This window comes from Xenopus tropicalis, chromosome 6 (assembly GCF_000004195.4).
Source record: "Xenopus tropicalis strain Nigerian chromosome 6, UCB_Xtro_10.0, whole genome shotgun sequence".
Taxonomy (NCBI): Eukaryota; Metazoa; Chordata; class Amphibia; order Anura; family Pipidae; genus Xenopus; species Xenopus tropicalis.
Genome location: NC_030682.2, coordinates 27,097,331 through 27,123,206, shown reverse-complemented (window position 1 = coordinate 27,123,206; position 25,876 = coordinate 27,097,331). Strand labels below are relative to the sequence as shown.

Genomic DNA, 25,876 nt, shown 5'->3' with positions numbered 1-25,876 from the left:
TATTAGGAGCCAATATACCTGCCTGTATGTTTTCTGAAGTGTGGGAGGAATCCTACGCAGACACTGGGAGATCATACAGACTCCTTGCAGATAGTGTCCTGGCTAGAATTGAACTCAGGACCCCAGCACTGCAAGGCAGCATGATGCCAGTACTTTTGATTGCTAAGGCCACTAACCCAAGCAAGCCGGCAGTTATGTGCCAGAGTGTGTGATGAGCAGGGGAATTCCTCTGTTTAAACATAAGTATTATGATTTGGTATTCATAAAGGGGTAGTTTACCCTTATAAAACATATCATTTTTAAATAGTATACCGCAAATACTGACTTTTTCAATTGCTTTCTCCTTTTTACTGGTTTTTAAAATGCAGGTTTTAAGAATTCATTCATATAACTTTTCTCCCAGCCACACAAATCATTAAGGCCATGGGCAAATGGAGCATTTCCTCTGCTATTTTTCTGCAGGCTGAGAGACCTGGACCCACTCTCTAAGGCTAATGCCCCATGGAGAGATTAGGCGTCTGCCATAAATCTCTGCTATTGTGGGCAACTAATCTCTCCAAAATGCCTTTCCACTCGCAACAAATTGAATCGCATACACGTTGCTTCCTTTTTTGAAGTCGCACAAAGTTTCCTCTGGAGGTAACTTTGCCCATCTTCAGAAAAATTAAGCAACACATATTCCTTACAACCAGCAATATACTTTGTTGGCAGTGAAAATGCATCTTGGAGAGATTAGTCGCCTGTGGTAGCAGAGATTTATCGTGGGTGACGAATCTCTCTTTGGGCCATTAGCCTTAAAGGAGAAGGAAAGGCTAATAAAGAGTTAATCTCAAGCTGCAGTCGGGGACCGCATCGGCTCGTTGATGCGGTCCCCGAACCGACTGCCCCATGGGCGCAAATGTAATCCGATATTTTGGCCCCAGGGCCAAACGATCGGATTATTTTTTTTTAAGGTACTTGCTACCCGATATCGCCCACCCGTAGGTGGGGATATCGGGTGATGATCCGCTCGCTTGGCGACATCGTCAAGCAAGCGGATCTGCCCGTGTATGGCCATCTTTAGTCGGATCAGGGACCGTATCGGCACGTTGATGCGGTCCCCGAACTGACTGTGTCTATTGCTCCCATTATAATTCGATCGTTTGGCCCACCCGTAGGTGGGGATATCGGGAAAAGATCCGCTCGCTTGGTGACCTCGCCAAGCGACTGGATCTTAACGTGTATGGTCACCTTAAAAGTCACACTCTGAAAGACTTTAGAAGGCTTGGGGAGAACTGCTGCTGGAAAACTGAAAGAAAAAAATGATCTACAATACCATTGTGAGTGATGCTTCCTTTAGTTATTGGACAGCGTTTAATGTTGACTGCATTTTTTCAGCAGCTGCTATTACAGGTTGACCTGTGCTATTCTACATTTCATGTTTTTTCCTTCTATACAATGTGTACATCATGCTCAATATATTGGTCTGTGGACAGTAAAGAAACAGTGCCAAGCAGTAAGTAATGGCTGCTGCATTATGGACTAATTCATTCTACTGTTGGCTGTCCTTGGCAGTGTTCATTGTACCTAGACCAAACTGATGCCCTAACTGCTTTTTTCCATTTTATAAAGAAGAACTAAAGCATAAGAAATAATTATACTAGAAATGCTGTACATTATGTTTTAAGATTCTCTACCAGCCAGGGCCAGCGTGCCCTGGGCAAAATTTAATTGGTGGGCCCCCACTGCCCCAAGAAATTTGTGATAGAATAACCCTCAAGCACGTGAAGTTCAATATAGCAAGGCAGGCATTTTGAAGAAATGGTCTGCACTTACTGAAATAGACACGATCTAAAGGGGTGCAGCCCTGGGAGCAGAAAAATGACAAAATAGTGATAGCACAGGAAAAAAACATAAACATTAAAAGCATAAGCATAAACAAAAAAACTATAAGCATTAAAATAATCATACTGTAGAGATCTTCCAGTTGATTACATCGAGGGGTCTCCCATCTCTGCAGGATATTTCTGCCCCTATTTCCCATTTATTAATAAGGCCCAGGTACCAGTCAAAGTGCTACTACCATGAGTCAATGTGAGAATCTTGTCTTGTGCAGCAGCACCCCACACATTGCTACAGTCTGCAAAAAGCTGCATCTGGTAGCTTTAAGAGCCAAAATTCCCATTATTAAACTGGAAATTCTGCTAGCAATACACCCCCCCCCCAACATGCTCCTGAGCTGAACTTTTGAGGGCGGGGCCATAGGGAAGGCAGTTTGGGGCCCAGAATTGTCCTTAAGCAGTGCAGATCTGTGCCTCCAGTAAAACCCTGAAGTATTCGCTTCTGTGATGTGAACTTTATGCTTTGCAACAACCCCTAAGCTTAGCTTCTGAATAGCGCACTCAGCAGAATCCAAGATGGTGACCCTGTGCACAGCTTTGAAGGTTTGGATCATTACTGATTCTGAAGCTTTAGGCTGGTTATTAACTAAAATACAGCATTTCTACCCATTTTTGATTTTATGATTTAGTTCTAGTTCTCCTTAAAATTAATATATAGTATTGATGCACACAGCCGTATATCAAAAATATGTAATCTTAAATTCATCTTGTTTGCCTTTTTCGGATGTGCAGCTCTAAGGCTTAAGGTGGCCATACATGGGCCGATTGTAGCTGCCGATATCGGTCCCTTCCCTGGACTGATTCGGCAGCTTATCCGCCCGTGTAGGGGCAGGAACAAGGGGCCTGCTTGACCCATATCTGGCCTGAAATTGGGCAGATATATCGATCAGGCGGGTTAAAAGATTTAGTCGGATCGGGGACCGCATCGGCTCGTTGATGCGGTCCCCAAACCGACTGCCCCATTGCCACCATTATAATTCGATCGTTTGGCCCCAGGGGCCTACATGTTCCCTGATATCGGGAGAAGATCTGCTCGCTTGGCGACCTCCCCAAGCGAGTGGATCTTCACGTGTATGGGCACCTTTAGAATTTCAACTGTTATCTGCTTGCTATGGCTTTTGTAACCTAGCAACCTAAAAGTAGCTGCTTGTCAATAGACCATGCTGATAATTTACAAATAATTGTCTCTACGTGTGTTTTAGCACAGGCAATTCTCAATATTCTCTGTGGCCTGGTATATTCGGGTGTTTAGTATCCATGACAAGTAGCTGCTACTAAGTAGCTAGTGTGTCTTTGCCCTTATATGTCAATGTCTCTGCCACAGTTGTCTCCAGTCAAGTGAAAGCTTATGCAGCAGCAGTATGGATCAAGCTGGGCAGAGGGTAGACGGCTTGACCTTGGGGCACCATTGCTGATGTGACAGAAGGCATAGTCACATAGACTGGAGCACATTGTCCATCTGACAAGTTTGGGTGGGAGGGGTAGGCCCTATTGGGAGAAAACAAAAGGTATATTTATCACCACTTCCAATCTTGGGCCACTCAAATACTGAGCATTACTGTGTGATCAGGCTACTTATGCCACTGACCACAATGAGGGAGATCCAGTGTATTTAATCAACACTACTTATGAGTGCTTTATTAAAAGTACTAAAATTATTAATTTAGCTGATACTACCTACAAGCCACTGAGCCCATTTTTATTCTTTCTTTGGGCATCTAGCACAAATTTCATGTTGTTATCAAGAATATCTACAAGAGATATCATAGATATCTGCAGAAGAGAGGAGTGGTAGTTCAATAGTTAATTTGTAGGGAGTCCCAGTCAAGAGTTGACTCCATTACTAGTGGAGGGGTAAGAATGCCACTTGCATGCTGATCTGTATTTGCTTGGCTTAGGGATGCCAGATATGTACGTGTTAACACTTAGAAGAAACATGCAGCTTCCATGCTGGTTGGTTAAGTGTTTTGCCTTTTTGGCAATGAATTCTCAAAGCTGATTTGTTTAATAGGATTATAGAAATCTCATTTTGACAGCTAGAAGGTGAAGCCTGCATGGAACTATGTAAATGGCACTAGCCATGGTAAATTGGATGTCACCAAATTTTTAATTACCGTACTTTCCTGTCTGCTATGCAAAGCAGAGCAAATATTCCTCTTTAATGAAAAGAGTATAAATGGGGTGTTTCCAGCAAAAAGGCTTACATGCATATGCATTAAGGCACACATATTTTTTTTTTAGCATTCTCCTGTTTTTATTCAAATCACCGTTTCCCATGGGTAACGCTAAGTGTATTTATGAACTAAATCACAGTATAGGATAATCACCAATTCAGAAATTAACAGTGTAAGAAATAAAAAGTTAATAGATGCAACTATGTAGCACCTATGCCATTGTATTTTATATAAAAGGCCATAAGTAAATTTAATTTATTTATATTTTTTGTGCTATTTAGAGTTCATCTTGTTCAGTTTTTTTTTTAACTTAAGATATCAAAATGTTTTTCTATTTCTTAATAGATGTTGCCATCTCCATACACATTGCTAAAATAATTGGAAATATCATTGGTGCATCAAAGCCACCATGGCTCCAAGCTTGCCTGAATTCTTATCACTCCATTCTAGATAAGCAACCGTAGGGGGCACTTATAAAGTGCAGTACAGGGTGCAAAGTGCAAAAAATGGGCACGGGCTGTGATTTTTTTTTTTTTTTTTGCCCTGCACATTTCTGAATTGCTGCAGGTCTCTAAGCTTCAAAATCTAACACCGAGGTCTCTGTGTGCAGGCCCAGACTAGCAATCTGGGTTCTGGCAAATGCCAGAGGGGCTGCTGTAAGATGCCATAAACAGTCACTATTAAATGGGCCTGTGGGGCTGTTAAGGCATCTCTGTACTTGAAATACCAAGGCCTATTTTTTAACCCAGTCTGGGACTGTCTGTGTGCCCCATAAATGCAGTGCTGCCTGCGTTCGGCAAAACTGTATTAATAAGTGATGGTAGGGTTGCCATCTCACCCCTTTATAAGATGAAGAGATGCTGTAATTTGAGTACATCACTGCACAGGAATCTTTGATCCGTGCGTCCAACTTGCAGCATATGTATTCAATAAGTGTCCTTCTTTTTTTAAAGGGGTGGAATGGTATGAGGTAAGGCATATTGGTGTCCCACCTTCCACCTGTCTCCTAACTTACATGTCATTTAGATTTCCAATTCAGAGCACACCCAGACCCTGGACCACTATGCATTTAGAGTGAGCTTTTAAGCAGTGTGCGCTTAGTGCTTTTTTGCTGCTTAGTGTTCTAGCATTTGTGTTAGGTAATAAATGTAGAGGATTGCCTCTGTAGAGTAGCTAATGTGACTATATACAAGCTGAGCCTTATGGTTCCCCTGGCCAATCAGCCCACAGTCCAAAAGGACAGATACTGTATGAGGGTCGTACATGTGAATGATCACCTTTGGACTGTTCATTTCATTAGTACCAACCACCTAAGTGATCAGAACAGGAGAAAGTGGTGGCTGACAACCCCCTGGCTGCTCATACATGCTCATATGCTTGCACAGTATGGTTAAAATTGGCCAGGCCACTCGACCAATTCTGAACTTTAGTTTATGGTTACCCTCCGTGTATACATGACCAATATTGCACGTACATCACGCTAAAGAACCTACTTCCATGCACACAGAGGGTGCTTTTCATTTACATATCATCCTGCAGGCTAGGATCTGTTCATTTATACTGCAGAGCTTGACTGTGTGTCTGAAGCAATTGCACAATTAGATCTGTTCACATGATGCTACTAATGTGACCTATGCTTGCCTTACTACTGCAACAAGGGCTTAAATACCAAGCAGCATTAAGTATAGAGCCATTTGCCTAAATTCTTTTATGGCAATTCCCAGCAACAAGAGAAAAATGTCACAGAGACTGACAGAGGATTATGCCACACAGGTAAATCAGCAAGGCATATGCTCCTGAACATCTCAGTATTTGGGTATCATTAGGGGAGACCATTACATTTGGTGCTTCCAAAGACACACATAAAGCTTGTTTTGGCTAGAGGTACTCCATATGCAAGAGGCCCCACTCTTCTACTTAAACCCTCTCCACACCAGAGCTATGATTATAGCATCAGCATGTCCAAAACGTGACCCTCTGTTTGAGTTTAGGATGCATCAATGATGTTTCCAGAACTAGGCCATTCCTGTTGTAGTGAATTTATTATTTGTAATGTGTAATTCTTGAGTGGAGACAGTTCATGATTATTTTGATCCATTGGATTGTTTTTCCAAAATTCTAGATGTTCGTACCCTGTATAAACCCCAACACCCTTCACTGTTATATTCAGAATCCTGTCTGGTTGGCATGTGTCATGAACAGATTAGACGGGTTCCTTCCTAGTCCTTAATAACTGAAGTTATTGTATGGCAGGTGCAGAAACAACAATCTCAGCTAGAATTTGTTAATGTGCCCTGTCTCATAGAGGCTATTTGTAACATTTTAGGTAATTTCTCTTCCTTTGAGTTTAATTTCCACTGGCCCAGTAACAGTGACATTGCTTTATGAGATGACATAAATACCATGGTAGACCTGCATGCATTAGCCTGTATAAAAACTTGTCCAAAGGTACTAATCAAGTTGTAGTTCAGCTTCCAGTCTAAAGTGGACCCATTTAAAGAAATAAAAAGCATCTTATTTTGCAGTTTTTCTGTATTCATGTATTCACTTGCTACCTGGGTTCTGCCACAGCAGAGCCTAATGGTATCTTAATGGTTCACAATCCTGGATACAGGGAATAATATACCCCCTTATTGTAAAATATAAGGATATTATAAGTCACTGAGCAGTTCCATGGCCATGTAAAGTTCATGGAACTCCGACATTACTTCTATTATCCTCATATTTTTCAGCAGGGGGTACTTTATTATAAAATGCAAGTTTCAGTTAGTCATGTGGCAGAACTTACATCACTAAGCACCAATTATAACCAATGACATCACTAAGCAACATTTATAAGACTATAATTTACAGGGTTTTAATGACTCGTGTGTATTATACAGTAATTAAAGTACCACCTTATGGAAAATATAAGGATATTTTAAGTCACAGAGGAGTTCAGTTACTATCTAAAAGCACAAGACTGAAAGCCAAGTGTTTTTATACTGGATATGGAACCCCGAGGTGACTTGCAATATCCTTATATTTTCCATAAGGGGGCACTTTAATTACTATATAATACACACCAGTCATTACATCACTAAGCTCCAGATTTACCAATGACATTACTAAGCACGATTTATAAAGATTTAATTTACAGAATTTTCATGGCTTTTGTGTATTAGAAAAGTATAAACAGTGAAAAGTAGTGTTAATTCATATATATACCATTGTTTTAAATATAAAACCCTCTGTTTTCCTATGGGTTTTGGCATAGAGCTGCACCGTTATTGATGGTGTCTGTGACAGCTGTTCATGTTATTGGTTGCTGAAGAATTCCACCTACGTTAGAACGTTCTGCTAGCAATAAGAATTATGTTGCCAAACGCACATGTATGGTTCATATGGGCAAAGACCCAGTCTTTAGTTCAATTTGTGGGACCATCTACAAATAAAGTGTCAGGCATTCAGGGAAGTGCTTATGGTGGGCATCCTGACCACCCTTTGACCTGCTATTCACCCTCTTCTTGCATTAGGTGTCAAAGGAAAAGGAGCACACATTCGACCTCCCTGTCTTCCATCATACTTGTCTTTGTGTTCACAGAAGAAGACGGATTGATGCCAGCCTTAAGAGGCCCCATGAAAGCCTTGTACCTTTCTCTGATTCCTCTGATTGATGCATTTTGTGAATCTCAACAGGATTCATTCAAGTGCTGAAAACCAGTTCACTCACACTCTCTCTCTTTTGAGCCATCTACCCCTTAGACACGTAGTTCCCAATCTAGCACAAGGTAGATAAATTAAGTGACTGTATACATTTCACAGATGACTGCTACCCCAAAAGCATTTTCTGTTAATGTACGGCCTGAAAAAGAGCACTTTTATGTCATTGTTACTTTTTAAAATCATTCCCTTTGAGGTTCCCTGTCTGCCCCTGTTTGCAACAGTCCATAAATATTGCTTTAATTTGATTTCATTTTTTCAGATCTGTATTTTACACTTTATTCTGAAATAGCAGACTCCCTATACCTCTCTTATAATCTGTTAGGAGTTAAATGTATTTTTTTTTTTTTTTTTTTAAATGTACCTTAAATTAAAAAAAAAAAAGGGAAAAAGTGTGTGACCCCTTTTTTTAACTATGCACACTGCTACACTACATGTAGGTTATATAGGAGTATATGGGACTTGATATCAGGCCCAGACTGGCAATCTGTGGGTTCAGGCAAATGCCAGAGGGGCTGCTGTAAGATGCCATAGACAGTCACTATTTATTGGGCTGGTGGGGGCTGTTTGGGGCTCTGTGTACTTGGATGCCAGGGCCTGTTTTGAATCCCCTGTCTGAGCCTGCTTGATTTGATGGTATTAACAAACCATTATTCTTAAGGATCTTGGGTATGGCAGAACCCATTTTATTAGTGGAGAGATATAAGGCCTATAGCTATGTTTTTATAGTGGAATTAGCCTCCCTTTATGCCATAGGCTTCTGTATTTGTATAAATATGAATAAAAGGAGAATTCATATATATATAGAAAAAGATGTCAATATTAGAAGACAGATTCATAACTACAACTACTCCAAGCCAATGAAATTTTGAGGTTTTTTTTTGCTTTGTTTACGTTAGATTTGGCTCAGTTGGCTTGCAGATATTCCTCTGAGCTAAAGTATAGCAGCCCTTACGTATAGTACATTTCCTGCAGCACATTTGGTAGGCTCTTATTATCCGTGGCTTTGTTTTTTAAGCTTTATCCACAAAACCATGTTGCATGGCTACAGTAATGCTTTAAAATGGGAAATAATCAAAGTGGAAAGTAATCGTTTTAATGACCAAATTAGCATTTTCTTTGCTTGTCTGTTTCCATCCCATTGTAGTGCAATTAGACAGTGATTTATATGATTTGCCTAAAGGAGAAAGCCAGTAAATATGTTAAGAGATTATTTGATCTTCAAACCCTTAGAGAAACATGCAGAAGACTTGTTGTCAGACTTGATTTTAAGGTATTATAGTAATTAAGACATATTTAACATCTCCATTTTACAGGCTTTAAAATGCTTTTTTTTTTTTTTTTTTAAATTCACTTTTGTACCAACACCGTTCAATATACTAATTGGCTCCAATCACATTGTCATATAGTTCATTAGGGCTGGTATGTAAAATGTTAGTGGCAGGTTCTATAAGAACCACCATCAACTGAATATACCAACACCACCTTCTGGGCATAATGAAAATGCAGTCAATACATGTGTACATGACTTTTTTAAAATGCTTTTTGCCTCCATATGTGTCCACAGATGTCTGAGAGGCAGGATTACCCCAATATATCTTCATGATAGTTCTCCATTCATACTCAAACTGTGTCCCCACGAGGAAATGCTTTTTACTTTTTGCATATTTATTCCTGTGAGCATTTCTTTCTTACTGTGACACCGTATCCTCACAAGTGTCCCTTTGATACTCAAATAACATTATTTTTTCTTTGTTATAATATTTTATTCTTTGTTATAATAATATTTTTTTCTAGATTTCCTTTGTGACACACAGTATTATTGGTATTATTTTAATGTCAGGTTATGTGTTTGTTACTCTGACAATACTTCTATATAAATGTTTCTCTTGTTACTTATATGGTGTTGTTAATACAGGTATTAACCTATTGTTTTTCCTACTCCCATGTAACAGAAAGTTCTGAATTACAGAAAGGCCATTTCCCATAGACTCCATTTTCATCAAATAATTCAAAATTTCAAAAGTTATTTCCTTTTTCTCTGTAGTAATTGGCCTAATGACAGTGCCTTGTACTTGATCCCAACTAAGATATAATTAATCCTTATTGGTAGGAAAACAATTCTGTTGGGTTTAATTAATATGTTAATGATTGTTAAATAGACTTAAAGGAATACTGTCAAGGGAAAGCATGTTTTTTTCAAAACAAATCAGATAATAGAGCTTCTCCAGCAGAATCCTACATTAAAATCTGTTTTTTCAAAACCGCAAACAGATTTTTTTTTTTTTTATATATTTAATTTAGAAATTTCACATGGGGCTAGCTATATTCTTCATTTCCAAGGGTGCCACAGCCATGTGACCTGTGCTCTGATAAACTTCAGTCACTGCTGAGCTGCAAGTTTGAGTGATATCCCCCCCCCCCCCCCCCAGCAGCCGATCAGCAGAACAATGGGAAGGGAACAAGATAGCCGCTCCCAGTAGGTATCAGAATAGCACTCAATAGTAAGAAATCCAAGTCTGACTTGAGACTCCTCCAGTTACATGGGAGTAGGAGAAACAATATGCTATCTGAAAGCAGTTCTAATGTGTAGCGCTTGCTCCTTCTCAAACCTCACATTCGGGCACAATGCACTGATATTGCACCTACACACCAATATTACAACTAAAAAAAATACATTTGTTTGTTCAAGAATAACGTTTTAAATGTTAGAGTGAATTATTTGCTGTGTCAGTCATTTTAAAAATAAAAAGTACACAGTAAAAATCATGACAGAATCCCTTTAAGGTAAGGAGATCTAAATTACAGAAAGATCCCTTATCCAGAAACCCCCAGGTCCCGAGTATTCTGGATAAGGGTGATGACCCATGGGGAATGCCTTTCCACTGGCAATAAAGTAAATTCCCGGTGGGGAGGCATACGCATTGCTTCGTTTTCCAAGAAGTCGCAAGAACTTTCCTGTAGGAGTCCTTCCCCATAACTATTATAACCCCATAACTATTATAGGAGTGTGACTGCCAAGACCACAACATTGGTTCCACAGGCTTAATTCCTCCCGTGCTTGCGGTTAGTAAAGGAGATAAACTGCCCAAGCAAAGACCCATTTTTAATGGCTTAAGACCACCATTTAAACGGGCTCTTTATTACCTCAACAAAAATGATTGTTTTCCTTTACAACTGTAAATGTTTGATACTCTTGAAAGGTATCCCTTTACTATCCTAGTAGTATTTCATCATGATAGTATCCCTTTGTTAGTCATGTTCTGTAATATTTTGGTTTTGTTTATCTAATTACATCTTTAGTATAAACAAAATAATTCATGATAAAGATGTCTAGACTCATTGGGGCCACTTGCTCTCTTATGAAACCAGATTAGGCTGTAAAGTTATAAGGCTAAAACTTAGTAGCTGAAGTTCAGTGCTGATTAAGACAAGAGACAAGGATATGTATAATTTCATACATTTTTATTCCATTCACCTGTTCAATAGAAGACAGTTTCTTTTTGCTGGTTTTATTCTTTTGATGCCATATGCTGATAAGTTTTTTATGTACTTTATCTGTTAACAACTGCAAGCTGAATGTGTTTGTTTTTTTACAGCAAGTTTGTGCAACTGCAATGATGTCCCCACATCCTTTCCCAGTGCTTTGTCTGGTTCCAGCACTCCAGTATCAAGTTCCCACATACCACAACCTGCAGCAGCTCATTTGCAGCAAGAAGTCTCCTCTTCCCCTTCATCTTTAGCCACTGTTCCAGCAAACACCGTAGCAACTCAGGTACATTTTGCTTTATAGAGAAAGGTGCATGGTATGTGTTGGGTGTGGGCACATATTTGTAAATAGAGTGCCCCGTGGCAATGCAGAAATACGGAGGCCTCCATCTATGGAAGGATGTAAGGTGATAACACCGACCAGGGATGTTCACTACAGCTCACATCGTTAGCCCACCCCAAAGGATTAAGCTGTTGGTGAGATGCACATAGTTGAAGTTCAGCAGCCGTTGGAAGGTAGCAGAATTTATGCCCACAATGTATATAGCAGGGATTCACAACCTTTTTTACCCGTGAGCAATATTCAAATGTAAAAAGAGTTGGGGAGCAACACAAGCATGAAAAACGTACCTGGAGGTGCCATATAAGGGCTATGATTGGCTATTTGTACTGGCTATGTGTACTGGCAGCCTATAGAAGGCTCTGTTTGGCTTTACACTGGGTTTTATGCCACCAAAACTTGCTTCCAAGCCAAGTATTCAAAAAATAAGCGCCTGCTTTGAGGCCACTGAGAGCAACATCCAAGGGGTTGGTGAGCAACATGTTGCTCATGAGCTACTGGTTGGGGATCACTGGTATATAGAGAAGGAAGCAATTGCTATGCTATGTAATATTTTTGAACATTTATACACACAAGATTGTCCTGAGGTTCTTGTGGAAAATACCTGTTCAACACCAACACCATTTTTGTTCAGTGCATTGCAGTACATTTACCTGCACAGCCTGTAAATATGGCAGATATAGATATTATAGTAACAGTGAGGTGGCCACAGTTAGAAAGTGGGTATTGTGACACACAAAATGCATTAGGCAGAAACAACAAGACAGAACTGCTGTGTTTACTTGCTCTAAGAGCAATGGTACATGGCGGGGTTGATCCCTTCCAGAAGCCCAGGACTTTAATGATAAACATTTGCACTGCGGCCTCAAAGCATTTTATCACACTGTTCAAAATGCAGCATCTTACCTTTACAACATCAGTCCTTGAATATTGAATGTCCATCATTGCCATGGCAAGCAACACAGCACAATCTCTTGAGACCAAAGTATTGTATTTAATTGGATGTCTCTTTGTATCCAGCCTTTTTTGTTTTCAGGGCTCTTTATGATGGCTGTTTGTCACAGAGGTAGCTAAAGTGGGCAGGCTAATGAATGTTTATTGAATAAAACACAAGCCCAATTCAGTAAAGTATTTTGGTATTGCATGACATTATAAGCAGGGCATTATAAGAATGCAGAATAATGTGTATACTGCGCTTATTTGTTTTTATTTGTCCAGTGTTGTGATTTTTCCCACTGGAATTAGCTTATCTTACTGGGTTTAGCTTTCTGCTGCTACTTTTCATTTTTATCTTATCAGCTAATCATTGTTCTTTCTAGTATGTCTTTAAACTAATTGTGGTGCAATCATTTGTCAAACAAAACATGCACAGCTGTTTACATACAGCCCTTTCACAAGAGCTCTGCCATAAAAACTTGGTAACTATAACAGCATCCAAGAATGCAGGTGCTTGATTTGTTGGGAAAAAACACTTTTCTTTTGTAACATTCAAAATTGAAGATTCTATTGATATAGGTCTAGGTAGTATGTCTAATATTAGGGCTATGGTGGACAGGTAGCTGTGAACACTACCAATATCTACCACAGAGCAGGTTAAAATGTATGAGTGATTATAACCCGGCACCATGCACTGTTACATTGTTATAAGTGTCAGACCCAGAGGGATAAACAAATTCTGCCTTCACCTGCAATTATAGTTACAAATAACTTTACAACAACTGAACAACTTTAATTCATGTATATTGTAAAGTTTCTTAGATTTAAGTCTTCTTTTATCTGTGACAGATATTAAGGTGGCCATACACGGGGCAGTTTCTAGCAGTTTATTGGCCCGTGTATGGGCACTAACGACGGGCCTGCTCGACCGTCACCTGTCCTGAGATCAGCCAGATATCAATCGGGCAGGTTTGATTTTTAGTCGGATCGGGGACCGCATCAGCTTGTTTATGCAGTCCCCAAACGGACGGACACCTATACCCTTTGTTCTAATTTGCAACATAGAGTGATCTAAGCATTGGGCAGCAGCTTTCATGTGATACTAGTATTGCCCTAGCAATACAGGCATGTTTATTTTCTAAAGCTTATTGTTGTGCCTGCCCCAGAACCCACTGTATCAGCCTGGGTGCAGGCACATGGAACAAATTTTGGCACAGAACTGCATAGCTCTGCTTTTTTGGAGCATAAGGGTGGATTCTTGGCCTATGAAAAGTGATTTCGATTTAAACAAAAACACAATAGACATCAAGTATTCAAGTACTTACTTAATCCTCCCAGTGCAGAACCTTGAAAACTTTCTGAGGTTACATAGTTACATAGGGTTGAAAAAAGACCAGAGTCCATCAAGTTCAACCCATCCAAGTAAACCCAGCACACACAACCCACACCCACCAATCCATACACCCACATACAAAAACCACACATACAACCATCAACACAAACTAGATATTAGTATCACCATAGCCTTGGATATTCTGATTGTTCAAGAACTCATCCAGGCCCCTCTTATAGGCATTAACAGAATCTGCCATTACAGCATCACTAGTAAGGGCATTCCCCAACCTCACTGCCCTCACCGTGAAAAACCACCTACGCTGCTTCAAATGGAAGCTCCGTTCCTCTAATCTAAAGGGGGGGGGGGCGGGCTCTGGTGCACTGATTGTTTTTATGGGAAAAAAGAACATCCCCCATCTGCCTATAATCCCCTCTAATGTACTTGTACAGAGTAATCATGTCCCCTCGCAAGCGCCTTTTTAACTCATGAGTCATAGGAACTGCAATAAATTTTTGAGTCTTTTTGTCCCATTTGGACTTTCAACCACTATTCTGGCCATTCTCAATCTTGAGAATGTATTTTATTGCCATTATCAATACTCAATATTGCCCTATTGTTGTTATATTGATCTTCTCTAGATCTAGAATTCTAGATATTTTAGAATGTTGTTGACCAAAATCAGTATAACAAACTTAGTTTACTCCTTCGATTGTGTGGACAATGGTGAAGGCACCTAAATTTGTTTTGGAAAGTGATTAGACCTTGCTTGTTATAGGAGAAAAAAATTAAATTATTTTCCCTCGTCTACTTTTTTTTTTCTGTGAAGGAAAAGCCAGAGGGTGGGGTAGAAGCAGAAGGAATTTGGAGCTAGAAGGGAAATTCTTGGTTAGCATGTGACCCAACAGGAAGAACAAAGGCATCCCAGTACTAGAGTAATCCTGTATTCGCTCTAATTAAAATCCTTCCAATCTTATTTAGCCCTTGTTCCAGTGAGATTGGTTTCACATTGAAATGATCATTCAGCTAGAGTGAAGTGAAGGCAGTTGCATGATTCTGCACAGAGCTGCATGCTGAGCCAGCTGCATCTTATGTTTGGCTCTTAGCACTAAATGCTTTCTGCCTGCGAGCTGAGGCTTATTTAGTTTGGCTTATCTGGTGCTGCTGTAGCAACCATCAGTCTCCAGGCAACCGAGCCACATTGACCTCTTCATTGAACTGAGTGTAGCGGGACCTCAATTTAGCTGCCTGAGACAATAGTGATGGAGCAGAATGTGAAAACCATGTGGTCTAATAGAATTTCCGGTTCTTTATTCCACCCCCCCTCTTAATATTAAACAATTTTAAAGGTATTAAACTGCAAATCAAATGATTGGCTGCTTGGTGTTTACTGATTTGAGGCAATGGCTGCCTTGTCTTTGTGTTTACTTTCTTTCCAAGTTTATATCTGTCCTCTACTAGTGCTTCTGAAAGAAGGGACTGTAAATAGGGTCCTGATCACTTGCATTCAGCTTCTTTTGGTCCCAAGTGTATTGAACCAAGTGCACGTAATGGTTCAGATATAGGTATAGGGCCTGTTATCCAGAATGTGCTGGGCCTGGGGTTTTCCAGATAAGGGGTCTTTCCATAATTTGCATTTCCATACCTTAAGTCTACGGGAAAAAAATTTAAACATTTATTGTTTTGCCTCAAATAAGGGTTAACATACCTTAGTTGGAATCAATTACAAGGTGCTGTATTATTATTACAGAGAAAAGCAAATCACTTTTAAAAATTGGAATTATTTGATCAAAATGGAGTCTTTTTATAGTGTGGCCTTGCATCTAAAATTTTTATTTACCTTGCCTGAAGCCAAATAAGTAATCTAGCAGGAAAATTGGTATATTTCTTAAGATTATTAGTTTATTGATATTTAAATTTAAACCAAATTTAACCAAAATGGATAACGTTCAGATAATTATTTCTCTACTAGGCCAAGCCATACAACTTTATGTATTTATGAGGCAGTCTGCACAGTAAAAGTCCAGTTTTTATACACAGATGTGTGGAAGCCCCATATAAGCAATGCATACCAGGTGCAGCATGTATGCCTATGTACTTTAATAGAGTGTTTCAGTGTAAATGTCAGTTTAATGTCGCCGCACCCTATCATTAGCTGTTGTGGTAATTTAACATCAAAAGTGATATTTCTTTGGTTTAAATAAAGAAAAAAAATGAGGTGTGTTCACATGTAATTTGGAGGTGCAAAGCTAAATTTCTCCTGCTCAGTATTGTTGAACTGAATTTTCCCATAATAGCAACACAATCATGGAATGACATTGAGCTGAAGGAAGATATCCGTGGTCTTAAAATGTCATTTAAATAGACCGTCTGTCAATTATAATGTCTGCTCTCCTTCGGCTCTCATAAAAATCTTGTCTTTCTTGGTGTCATTGGGATGAGCTTAATAGCATGTCAGAGTTTTAATTTTTGACAGTTAATTCTCCAGCAGACAAAATGCCTACTAAAGGTAGAAATGGCTGACTACACGGCAGGGGGTCATTTTCTGATTCTCTGGGTTATGGGAAAAGCAGAATTGACGAGATTACTCTCTGCTGGTGAAAACAATGACTTTTTTTTAAACTATTTATTTTAAGGAAGTTTTGTGTAAATTCTAAAGAGTTTTTATTAACAACTATATTTTGTGTGACTACAACCAAATATTAAATATCTGTCATGAACATTCAGGCATCACGACAAAACAGTATTCTTTTTTTAATTTCAATATCTGTGGTCAGAGCTGGCAGCAGCAGTCTATTTTGCTTATTTAAAGAGTTTCACGCTCACAGCTTAATTCCAGTCACTAAACATTCCTTTAAATTCTGTGTACTGTGGAGTTTGACACCCAGTATTTGTATTTTTCGGATCTGTAATTGTAAAGCTGTGTTTTTGTTTAGTTTTTGTAGCTAGAATCTGTGGACAGATTGCATTCATCATCAGTCTGTGGTCTGCCTAGTAATACATATGGCTAAAGGGCTGTCTCGCACAGAGCCTCTCATCTTCTATAATAATGCTCATTTGCCTTCAATTAAAAGAATAAATAAAAAATTGAAATCTAAAACTTAAATGTTAGTTAGAAATATTTTGATTTCAGTATATAGAAATTGCAGGATACTCTTACACACATAAGTTGCACAGATAATTAGCAGAGATTTCTGTAATGTACATTTAGGGAAAATCACTTGGGTTTGTCTATCATCTATCTATTTAACTATTTATCTATATCATATTATGATGTATGCTTCTCTCAAAAAGCAAAGGCACTATTAATAAGTGTATTTATTTATTGCTAAAACTCTTATATCCTGCGTTGGGCAATTTGCATTATTTACACCAGAACACATTCATTTGTATTAATTTCTGCAGTCAACGTGAATTGAAATATTTTACTGGAAATGATTAAGTATTTTGAAGTTTTAGAAATCAAATAGTTTTGCCACATTTGTAGCAATTCATAATATTATATCTTGTAATTATTCTGTGGTTCCTGAGTGACGGCAATCTCATTTCTGTCTAAAAGATGCTGAAAGTATAACATTTAAAACTCCCCTCCCTCCAGTATATGGCAGTTTTTTGATGATATTGAATATCATTTTTCTTAAAATTCTATATTTTAACATATAGCGTGTGATTTTTCCCCCATCACACAGAAAGCCAGAAGGCTGTTCAAAAAGTAAAAACACGTGGTCGGTGTTTTCTGGGCAAGTTATGGTCTTTCTGTACTTGCTATGCTCCCAGCAGGGTCGATGTCAATTGTTTATTGCAGTTTATGTTTTTGCCACGTTTCATTTAAGCATGTATGAGTAGCCAAACATCTTGCAGGTATGGATAGTACATAACATAAGTGACATGAACATGATTCTAGAACGTATAGATAGTGTGTGTGTGTGTATGTGTATATATATATATATATATATATATATATATATATATATATATATATATATATATATATATATATATATATATATTCTTCTCTAACCAATATCTGCTAAAAAAAAAAAAAAATTTGCTGCTTTTGCTTGTCATTGCCCTTAAAAATGTCAAAGGATTTGCTCTACTCTGGGGAAGAAGTTCAGTTTATTAAGCATTACTTTACTCTAAGCATTACTCTACTTTGTAACTTTTTGTTACAAAGCATTTCATCTATTTTTCACTAATTTCTAATGGTTGAATTAGTATTAAAGAACTGCAGAATGAGTTAGAAAATGGCTAATTTCATTAATTAACCTTTTCATAGAAACTTGTCCATTTTCACTGAACTAGACTGTTTATTTGTGTAAATTCTTTCTAGACTAGCAGCAACTTTAGACTTTAACACACTGGGCGCCAACACCTCACCCTGTTGACCAGGAGGTTAACTCTGGTCTCTCTCAGTGCAAATAAATGCACAGGAAGTGACCAGTCTACGTGACCCCATTTTTTTCATCATTGACGACAAAGAAGAATGTAAAAGAGAGAGAGAGAATCTGAGCGAAGCGTATGATGTGCTCTTCATGTGATTGAAAGAGATGAGTTTCGTTGATTGAAGGGGAAAATTAAAATAGTAAAAGAAAACTTACATGACTTAGGTAAATCTGCGGAGTGCTGAAGTAACCACCAGTATAATATGAGATCTTCTGTAAATTGTATTTAGCACATCAACTCCCTCCGTATCAAGTAACACAATCTCCCACTATAGAGTAATAAAATAAGAGGCTTATTGATGGTGTATAAACTGATTAAAGAGTCTCCGAGTTGGTTTTCCATACATGAGATGACACCAGAGAATACGGTGGAAGAGAGTTCAGTAATGGTTTAAGTACAATGAAATCCCTCCCCCTTCTTTATGGAAACTCAACTTGCAGGCATTTTAGCATTAGCCTAAACAATGGCTCTGAATATGTTAAGCCCCTAACAATTAGGGAGCAGTTTGGGGCATTGAATAATGTCGAATGATGCAATTGAATCTGACAGCTTCAACAGTCAGCCCCCTCATGGGACCTGAAAGTTGTTCACACTTGGTTTCATCTCTCATCACACGCTGAGTATTAAAGCTTTAGTTGTCGGGAGCCTGGGCAAAAAAATGTGGGGGCCGCTAGAAAAAAATATTTTGTGTTGATCGAATTTAACCCTGTGGTTCCTCCCACATATTAACAAGGATCTGCCCAGATTTGCCAATAAATTCTGTTCTATCTGTTATCTTGTCTGGTCAGGTCTGCACATGCCATTTAAACATCATAGCGCTGAATTTAATATTGCAAACTGCTGCTTAGAAAGTCATTTTAAACCCGCTCCCCCCCCCCCGGAGTCACAGCTTTATGTGACATACTTTTTATCCTTCGTGTGAAACCCGTTGAAAAACTTTATTAGTGTGAATGTTTTCCGATTGCAGAAGTTACTGAGTATAAATGGTGCTGACCATGAGTCCCCAGTAGTAAACTCATTAGCAGTTACAATAACAGAAGCACTCCATAGTCGGGTGTGCTCTGACTGATACAGACAACGGGTACCTATGGATTGCATAAACACGCTCTAGCTCTTTGTAATGCATATTGCTACTCTTGGAAACTCTCTCTTGCTGAGGTTTACACTAGTTAAATGATTCTGAATAGGATTTGCATAATAATGCAAACTAACCAGCAATTTTATTTATACCCAATATTACCAAAGTATATAGCCTTCCACCTGTTGTTTAACTATAGCTCCCAGCATTCTGTCAGCCTTCCATTTGTCTATGGATGCTGAAAGTTGTGCATTACTTCAAGAAACTGTAGTCTAACTGAATGATGGCTTTCCCATACTGAAAGCTAAATTACTCATTTTAGTAATATGGTATGGTACCCCTTATCTGGTAACTTGCTATCCAAATTACGGGAAAGCCTTCTTCCATAGAAATAATAAAAAAAAAAACAACAAATCTAATGTTTTCATATTTTCTTTTTCTCTGTGATAATAAAAAACTGTATCTTGTGAAGGCTGATAACTGAGCCACAGGAATTATATTGATGGCAAAACAATACTATTGGGTTTATTTAATGTTTATATGTTTGTTAGTTATCTAATGCATGGTGATACAAAACATGGAAAGACCTTTATCCAAAAAAAAAAAAAACCCTGGTCCCAGGCATTCCAGATAACAGAACCCAAACCTGTACAACAATGTGTTTTAAAAGAGGGGAAAAATCACACGTTTAGTAAAAGCAAACAAAAGGAATTTTGTTTGCTTTTATCTGTATGAGGCAGTCTCCTCAACCTTAATGATTTGTTTACGTTTAGTAGAGAGTTTCTCATACAGGTGAGAAAAAAAGGAAATTCTTTGCTTATGATGTCTTCCTTGCTTTGAATAAAATACCTTTAATTATGGCAGTTCATGGTTACTAGTCAAAACCAACATAAAAATGGCATAAATATATACATAAATACATGCAATTTATTATCTTTTATTGCTTTATTTACAGTATAGGAAGAGGATTGTTATGAATAGGGGAAACCAAAAAAAATATATTATTATTGTTATTTTCTGTTACAGTTTGCCAGATATTCTAAGACAACTATGCTAATTATTTGGGTCAGGACCCAAATTGGATTCCATGTTGTTTTGTGGGTCCCCCCCAGACTAAGGCGGCCATTTACAAACAGTCAGTGTTTATTTAAATTTTTTTCCCGATTTGGATTTTTTTTTAGCACTAAAGTCACAATTTTTTTTTTCAGGATTTACTATGTTTCAAAACAATCCAACTTGCCACCTAAAACCTGCCAAGATTGTATAGAAGTCAATGGCAGATGTCCCTTCCCTTCCCTGGAAGATACTTCTTTTGCTTCGAAACTATAAAGGTTTCGGATTTTTGACGCTGTTTTTTTATGTGACTGTTTGAAAAGTAGAGGTTTTGGTGCGACAGAGTTTTGTAACTTTTCTGAGTCTTTTTCCCGCATGGGCTTTTTCAGTAAATGTAATTCGTGGAAATGAGAAAAAAAATGAGAAATGTTTTGAAGAGTTTTGGTAAATGTGGGTCCCCTTTTAAAAATAAAAATCTGAAAAAGATCTTCATAGCCATACCTTTACATTGTAATAGCCAATTAGATTGCAGCTTTCACAATATATGTACCTCATATTACTGAGTGTTAATATTGCTCATTTACTATTGGAGTGCAAAAGAAAAAAAAAAATCAGTGTAATTCTTGCCATTCCTGTTGCAACCAGGGAACAAATTGTTTGTTAGCAGAAGCAGAGAAATCGTGAAATAATGCTGAATCTTATGAGCATTCACTGTGTATACCATCCTGTTTAGTACTCTGAATAATAATCACTTGGGGGAAATTTATTTAACGATGATTGCATCTGTATGAACATTCCATATCCTTTCTATCCCTGAGGCACCTAAGAAAAGCTACATAATCACCTCCAAACTGACACCTAACCAGGAATCTACACAATATTGCTATTCTGCATAACAAAAATTAAATCAAAATGGCTAGAGGTTATTTTTTTGTTGCTTTTGAAAGGCAGATATGAGGGTAAGAAGCAGTATGTGCATCCTAGAGACAGAAAAGGTTATTTTAACCCTTTTATCATTTCATTTCACTGTACTGTGCTGCTTAAAATTCGTCTCTTCATTTCCCTTGTTTGAACATGTAACACAGTTTAATTTTAAGTGCTCACTTTCTCTGTTTCTCACAACTTGTTGCTATTGTGAGCTATGCAATATTTTTTAATGTTGTTGATCTTGTTGATTAATGAATTTGTCCCAGAGTCTGAGATTTAGTGGCAAATTTTTCAGAACTCTTTATTTTCCTGGATTTTCTTGTGTGAAAAATAATGAAAATGTTTCTTGGTTTATTTATTTGTTTCTGTTATTTATCCTTCATAAGGATGTGCTTATTGGTTTGACTGGATGACAGCAGGTTTAGTTGAAAAACCGATAAATGTCTCAAAATCCGAAACCCTGGGAAAATTAAGATTTTTAATCAATATCCTATCCCAACCTTTGATAACTCAGCCCTTTAACATATTTAGAAGCATTGCTTGTCACAAACTAGAATCCAGATAGTTTAAAAATCAGAATAAAAAGTAAGTAATTCCTAAATATTATGAAGAATTAAGACAAATTGCAATTTGCGTAGATTACTATATGGGTGTAGAAATCTTTCTTTCTCCATCAACAAACTTTCAGTAAAATCACATTTAGAGACGCAATCTTAATTGAAAATTAGCTATGGATATAAAATCTATCTGCTGAGCTTGTGAATATACTTGTCTTACTGTTTGGAGCCTATGATTGGCTGTTTAAGCATTCAAAGTCTGTGCTGCAATATAGATACTGGATTGAAAAATCCAGGTTAGCTACTTTACTTATTTATAAAAGGATTTATAAATTAGGGAATGTTCATATATAAAATAAAATGAAAGGGAACATGTTAAATGATGCCCATTTTACAAAGTTGCATATTAAACAGGGTCAGCCATTTAGAATATCTGCCAGGAAAAGATTATAAAACACAAATGACCATTATTGTTATATTTATGGCAGTTATTTTTAATTTTATTTTAAAATATTTTAGGGAGTATATTGTATTATTTTTTTAATGCTGTATCTTCAGAATATCATGCCCTTGGTTTCACTGTTTAAAGATCAGAGTCTTGAGTGTAAATTCTAAATCTGCTGCAAAATTGCAATTATTCATCAAGGGAAAGGTAAAACTGCATTATTATTATTAACATTTATTTATAAAGCGCCAACATATTCCGCAGCGCTGTACAATAAGTGGGTTTCATACATTGGACATACAGAATAACATGAATAGAGCCCTGCCCAAAAGAGCTTACAATAGACTAATATTGGCATTTTTTTGCTCTAGACAGTCGGCTGTCTGACAGTGGCAAAGCAATGCCTATTTTATATAAACGACTAACATCTTGGAAAAATTGACTCATTCCTTCAGAATATCTGGTGTCGCTGGATTTAAGAGTTGGCAGGATGAAACCAATAAAAATGAATGTCCAAGAAATATGCTATTAATGTCACTCATTTAGTCATTTTGTCAGCAAATGTAGTGACACCTTTAAACATAAATATGCCCTGTCATTCAGGAATTATACCCGGGAGAGACCATGCCCTGTGACAAGAGCCTGAGAATGTGGCTCAACCTCACATTTTCCTCTCAAATTATATATAATAATTGGGCAGTTTAGCAACAGTGCATGCAGTTGCAAACAAAACGATGGATAGATAGATACCAGGGTAAGCTATGCTGAAGGTTTGCTGAGCGGTGAGTGTGCTGCAGGATGCCCATTGTCAGGCTGAAGGAAGAAGAGGATGCACGGCTTGGGCAGAGAGCTGCAGTCAGAAGTGGTGGCTCGGAGTAGAATGATTGTAGTGTGGAACAGCGGGGGTCTGTTACCGTTGCCTTCGCTGGCAAATGTCAGAGGAGTCACTAGGAATTAGAGTACAGCCAGTCAGGCTGTTATTAGCATAAAATGGCAAAGTGCTTCTACCTACTGTTACTTATTTTGCACTTTTGTCTCCAAGCAGTCTGTGCTTTCAGTGTTATTAGCACTTCTGGCTTGTGCAGACGTAACACATTAAACCTATTGTATTACTTTTTAGCATTGGTAAACCACAAATACGTATTTTATATGCATATGTGAGATTTGGAATCAAGGTAAATTAGCCCTTAGAAAGACTTGAGAAAGGGCAAGAGAAAGCCCAATACGTTGCCCGGTCTCTGACCTAAATAAAAATTTGCCTTTCTACTTTTGCAAAGTGCCGCACTGTCTTTTATTTAATATAGTTACATAGGGTTGAAAAAAGACCAGAGTCCATCAAGTTCAACCCTTCCAAGTAAACCCAGCACACACAACCTATGCTTACCAATCTATACTATCACTTACATAAACTATATATACAACCACTAATACTAACTGTAGATATTAGTATCACAATAGCCTTGGATATTCTGCTTGTTCAAGAACTCATCCAGGCCCCTCTTATAGGCTTTAACAGAATCTGCCATTACCACATCACTAGGGAGGGCATTCCCCAACCTCACTGCCCCACCTTCCCCTGGCAAGGGTCCAAGCTGCTTGAGCTCCCATCCAACAAGGATAAGCTAAGGTGGTTGATATTCTCTTGACTATCAAAAAGCATTTACTTGCCTGTGGCACTTGGAATACTGAAAGTAACGTTTGATTGCTGCCTTTTCCCCTGTTACTACCTAAAGTATAATTCCTATCAATTACAGGGTGACTGTACTGTAGAGCATACTGTTTACTTTTTCTGGTCATTTCCTCTTGATACAGTATATATTACAAATATTAGTACAGATATAGGACCTGTTATCCAGAATGTTTGGGACTTGGGTTTTTTTCAGATAAGAAGTCTTTCTGTAATTTAGATCTCCATGCATTAAGCCTACTTAAAAAATAATTTAAACATTAAATAAGTCCAACAGGATTATTTTGCCTTTAATAAGGATTAATTATGTCCTAGTTGGGATCAAGTATGGAAAATGGAGTCTATGGGAGATGGTCTTGTCGAGCCTTCTGGATAATGGATTTCTGGATAACTGATCCTATACCTGTATATCGCTCTATTATCTAGTAAGGAGACTTGAGATTTAAGGCAGCCATGCATGGATATATTTTATATGAGGGCATTGTAAGAATTAACTATATGGCCATAATCACAATCTGTTTTGGCCACAAATCATACACATTTTGTTTTATGGCTTTCTATATAAATATGTAAAGCTGCTAAGCTTGGGGTATTAATGTAAACATTATTCCAGCCTATAGGATGGTTGTACCATCCTTGCTCAGACTGACTGACCGACACAGACCTGCACAATAAAGTGTGTTACATGCCAGTACTGAGAGAGCCCCACCGTGTATAGGTGCCAGTGTACAATTGCAAAACTCCAGTAGCGCCCTGAATAAGTAAGCTTGTGAATAAGGTATTTATTAAACCCATATACATACACAGTAAGGCAGTGTTTTGGGCCCAGAAGGCCTTATGCTGTATGCATATGTTTTAAATAAATACATTTTTCACAAGCTTACCATTTCAGTTAGCTGCTGTTTTTACAGCGGGCCTCTGTCTGTGGGCTGTGGGGTGTTAGAACCCTGTGGTACATTACAGTGGATTAGTTCTGCACATGTATATGCAATAGCCATTGGTACCCCCAAACTGGGGGATTGGTTTGGTGTTATTTTTTTAACTGAAATTAATATAAATACTAAATAACTAGCCCTACTATTGGGGGGACTATTACAGTTCATATTATTGATACCACTTCAGTATACAGTATAGTATAAAGGCTTTGCTACAGATGAAGGTTGGTTGAACTTGAAGCACTACCCTCTTGGCCTTAGCTGAACTGGGTTTTTTTTTTCCTTCAGAATGACTTCTTTTGCATTAGTGCACCAGTTGTTTCTATTCCTGAAACAGAACCTCCAGTATGACAGGCAGAGGAATGTTCTTCGAGAGAGGAGAGTGTCTCTGGCCAAAGCAGAGCATTTTTATTGCTGTGGATTATGCAAGAGTTTGGCGCAGCTCCGCGCCTACGTATGCTGAAGGGTTCATTTTCACGTGTTTGGCACACGGCCCAGTCGAGGCCTTCAGAACGGTGGTTAGCAACATGAATGAATAAAAAAGTTCTGAAGAGCTGTTCAGTAAGTAGGGCTGGGCAGCTGCCAAAAAATGCAGCTTCTTATTTGGGGTCAGGGCAAAGCTCCGATTTGCGGAGCCGCGTATTGTGTAGGAAACATCCTTCCTTTTATGCCTTCCCCCTTAAGGAATGTGTAGCCAGACCTCCAGCTCTCAAAAAAGGAAGTCATCAAAAAGTATGCAGATATTTACTAATGACACAGCAAAGGAAATATGCGGCCTAGTGCATTAAGCACTGGATCTGGAATCTAGACCTTCTGACCCCCCCCACAGCCGGCTTGTGCTGCACAATATCCAATCATATGGCAGACATCTGTTACCTACCTGCTCTTAGTTTA

At 38.2% G+C, this 25,876-nt stretch overlaps 1 protein-coding gene across 9 annotated transcripts in view; it reads left to right on the top strand.

Moving 5' to 3' along the window:
• The window catches only part of mllt10 (MLLT10, histone lysine methyltransferase DOT1L cofactor), a 137,009-nt gene that overhangs the window by 89,890 nt on the left and 21,243 nt on the right, over positions 1-25,876 (top strand). For 8 of the 9 annotated variants that reach the window (XM_012965640.3, XM_012965637.3, XM_004915433.4 and 5 more), the window contains one exon: positions 11,356-11,531. In XM_012965640.3, the coding sequence (XP_012821094.1) occupies positions 11,356-11,531 (176 nt within the window). The remainder of the gene's footprint in view (positions 1-11,355; positions 11,532-25,876) is intronic. The other variant, XM_031903498.1, reaches the window with a different exon arrangement.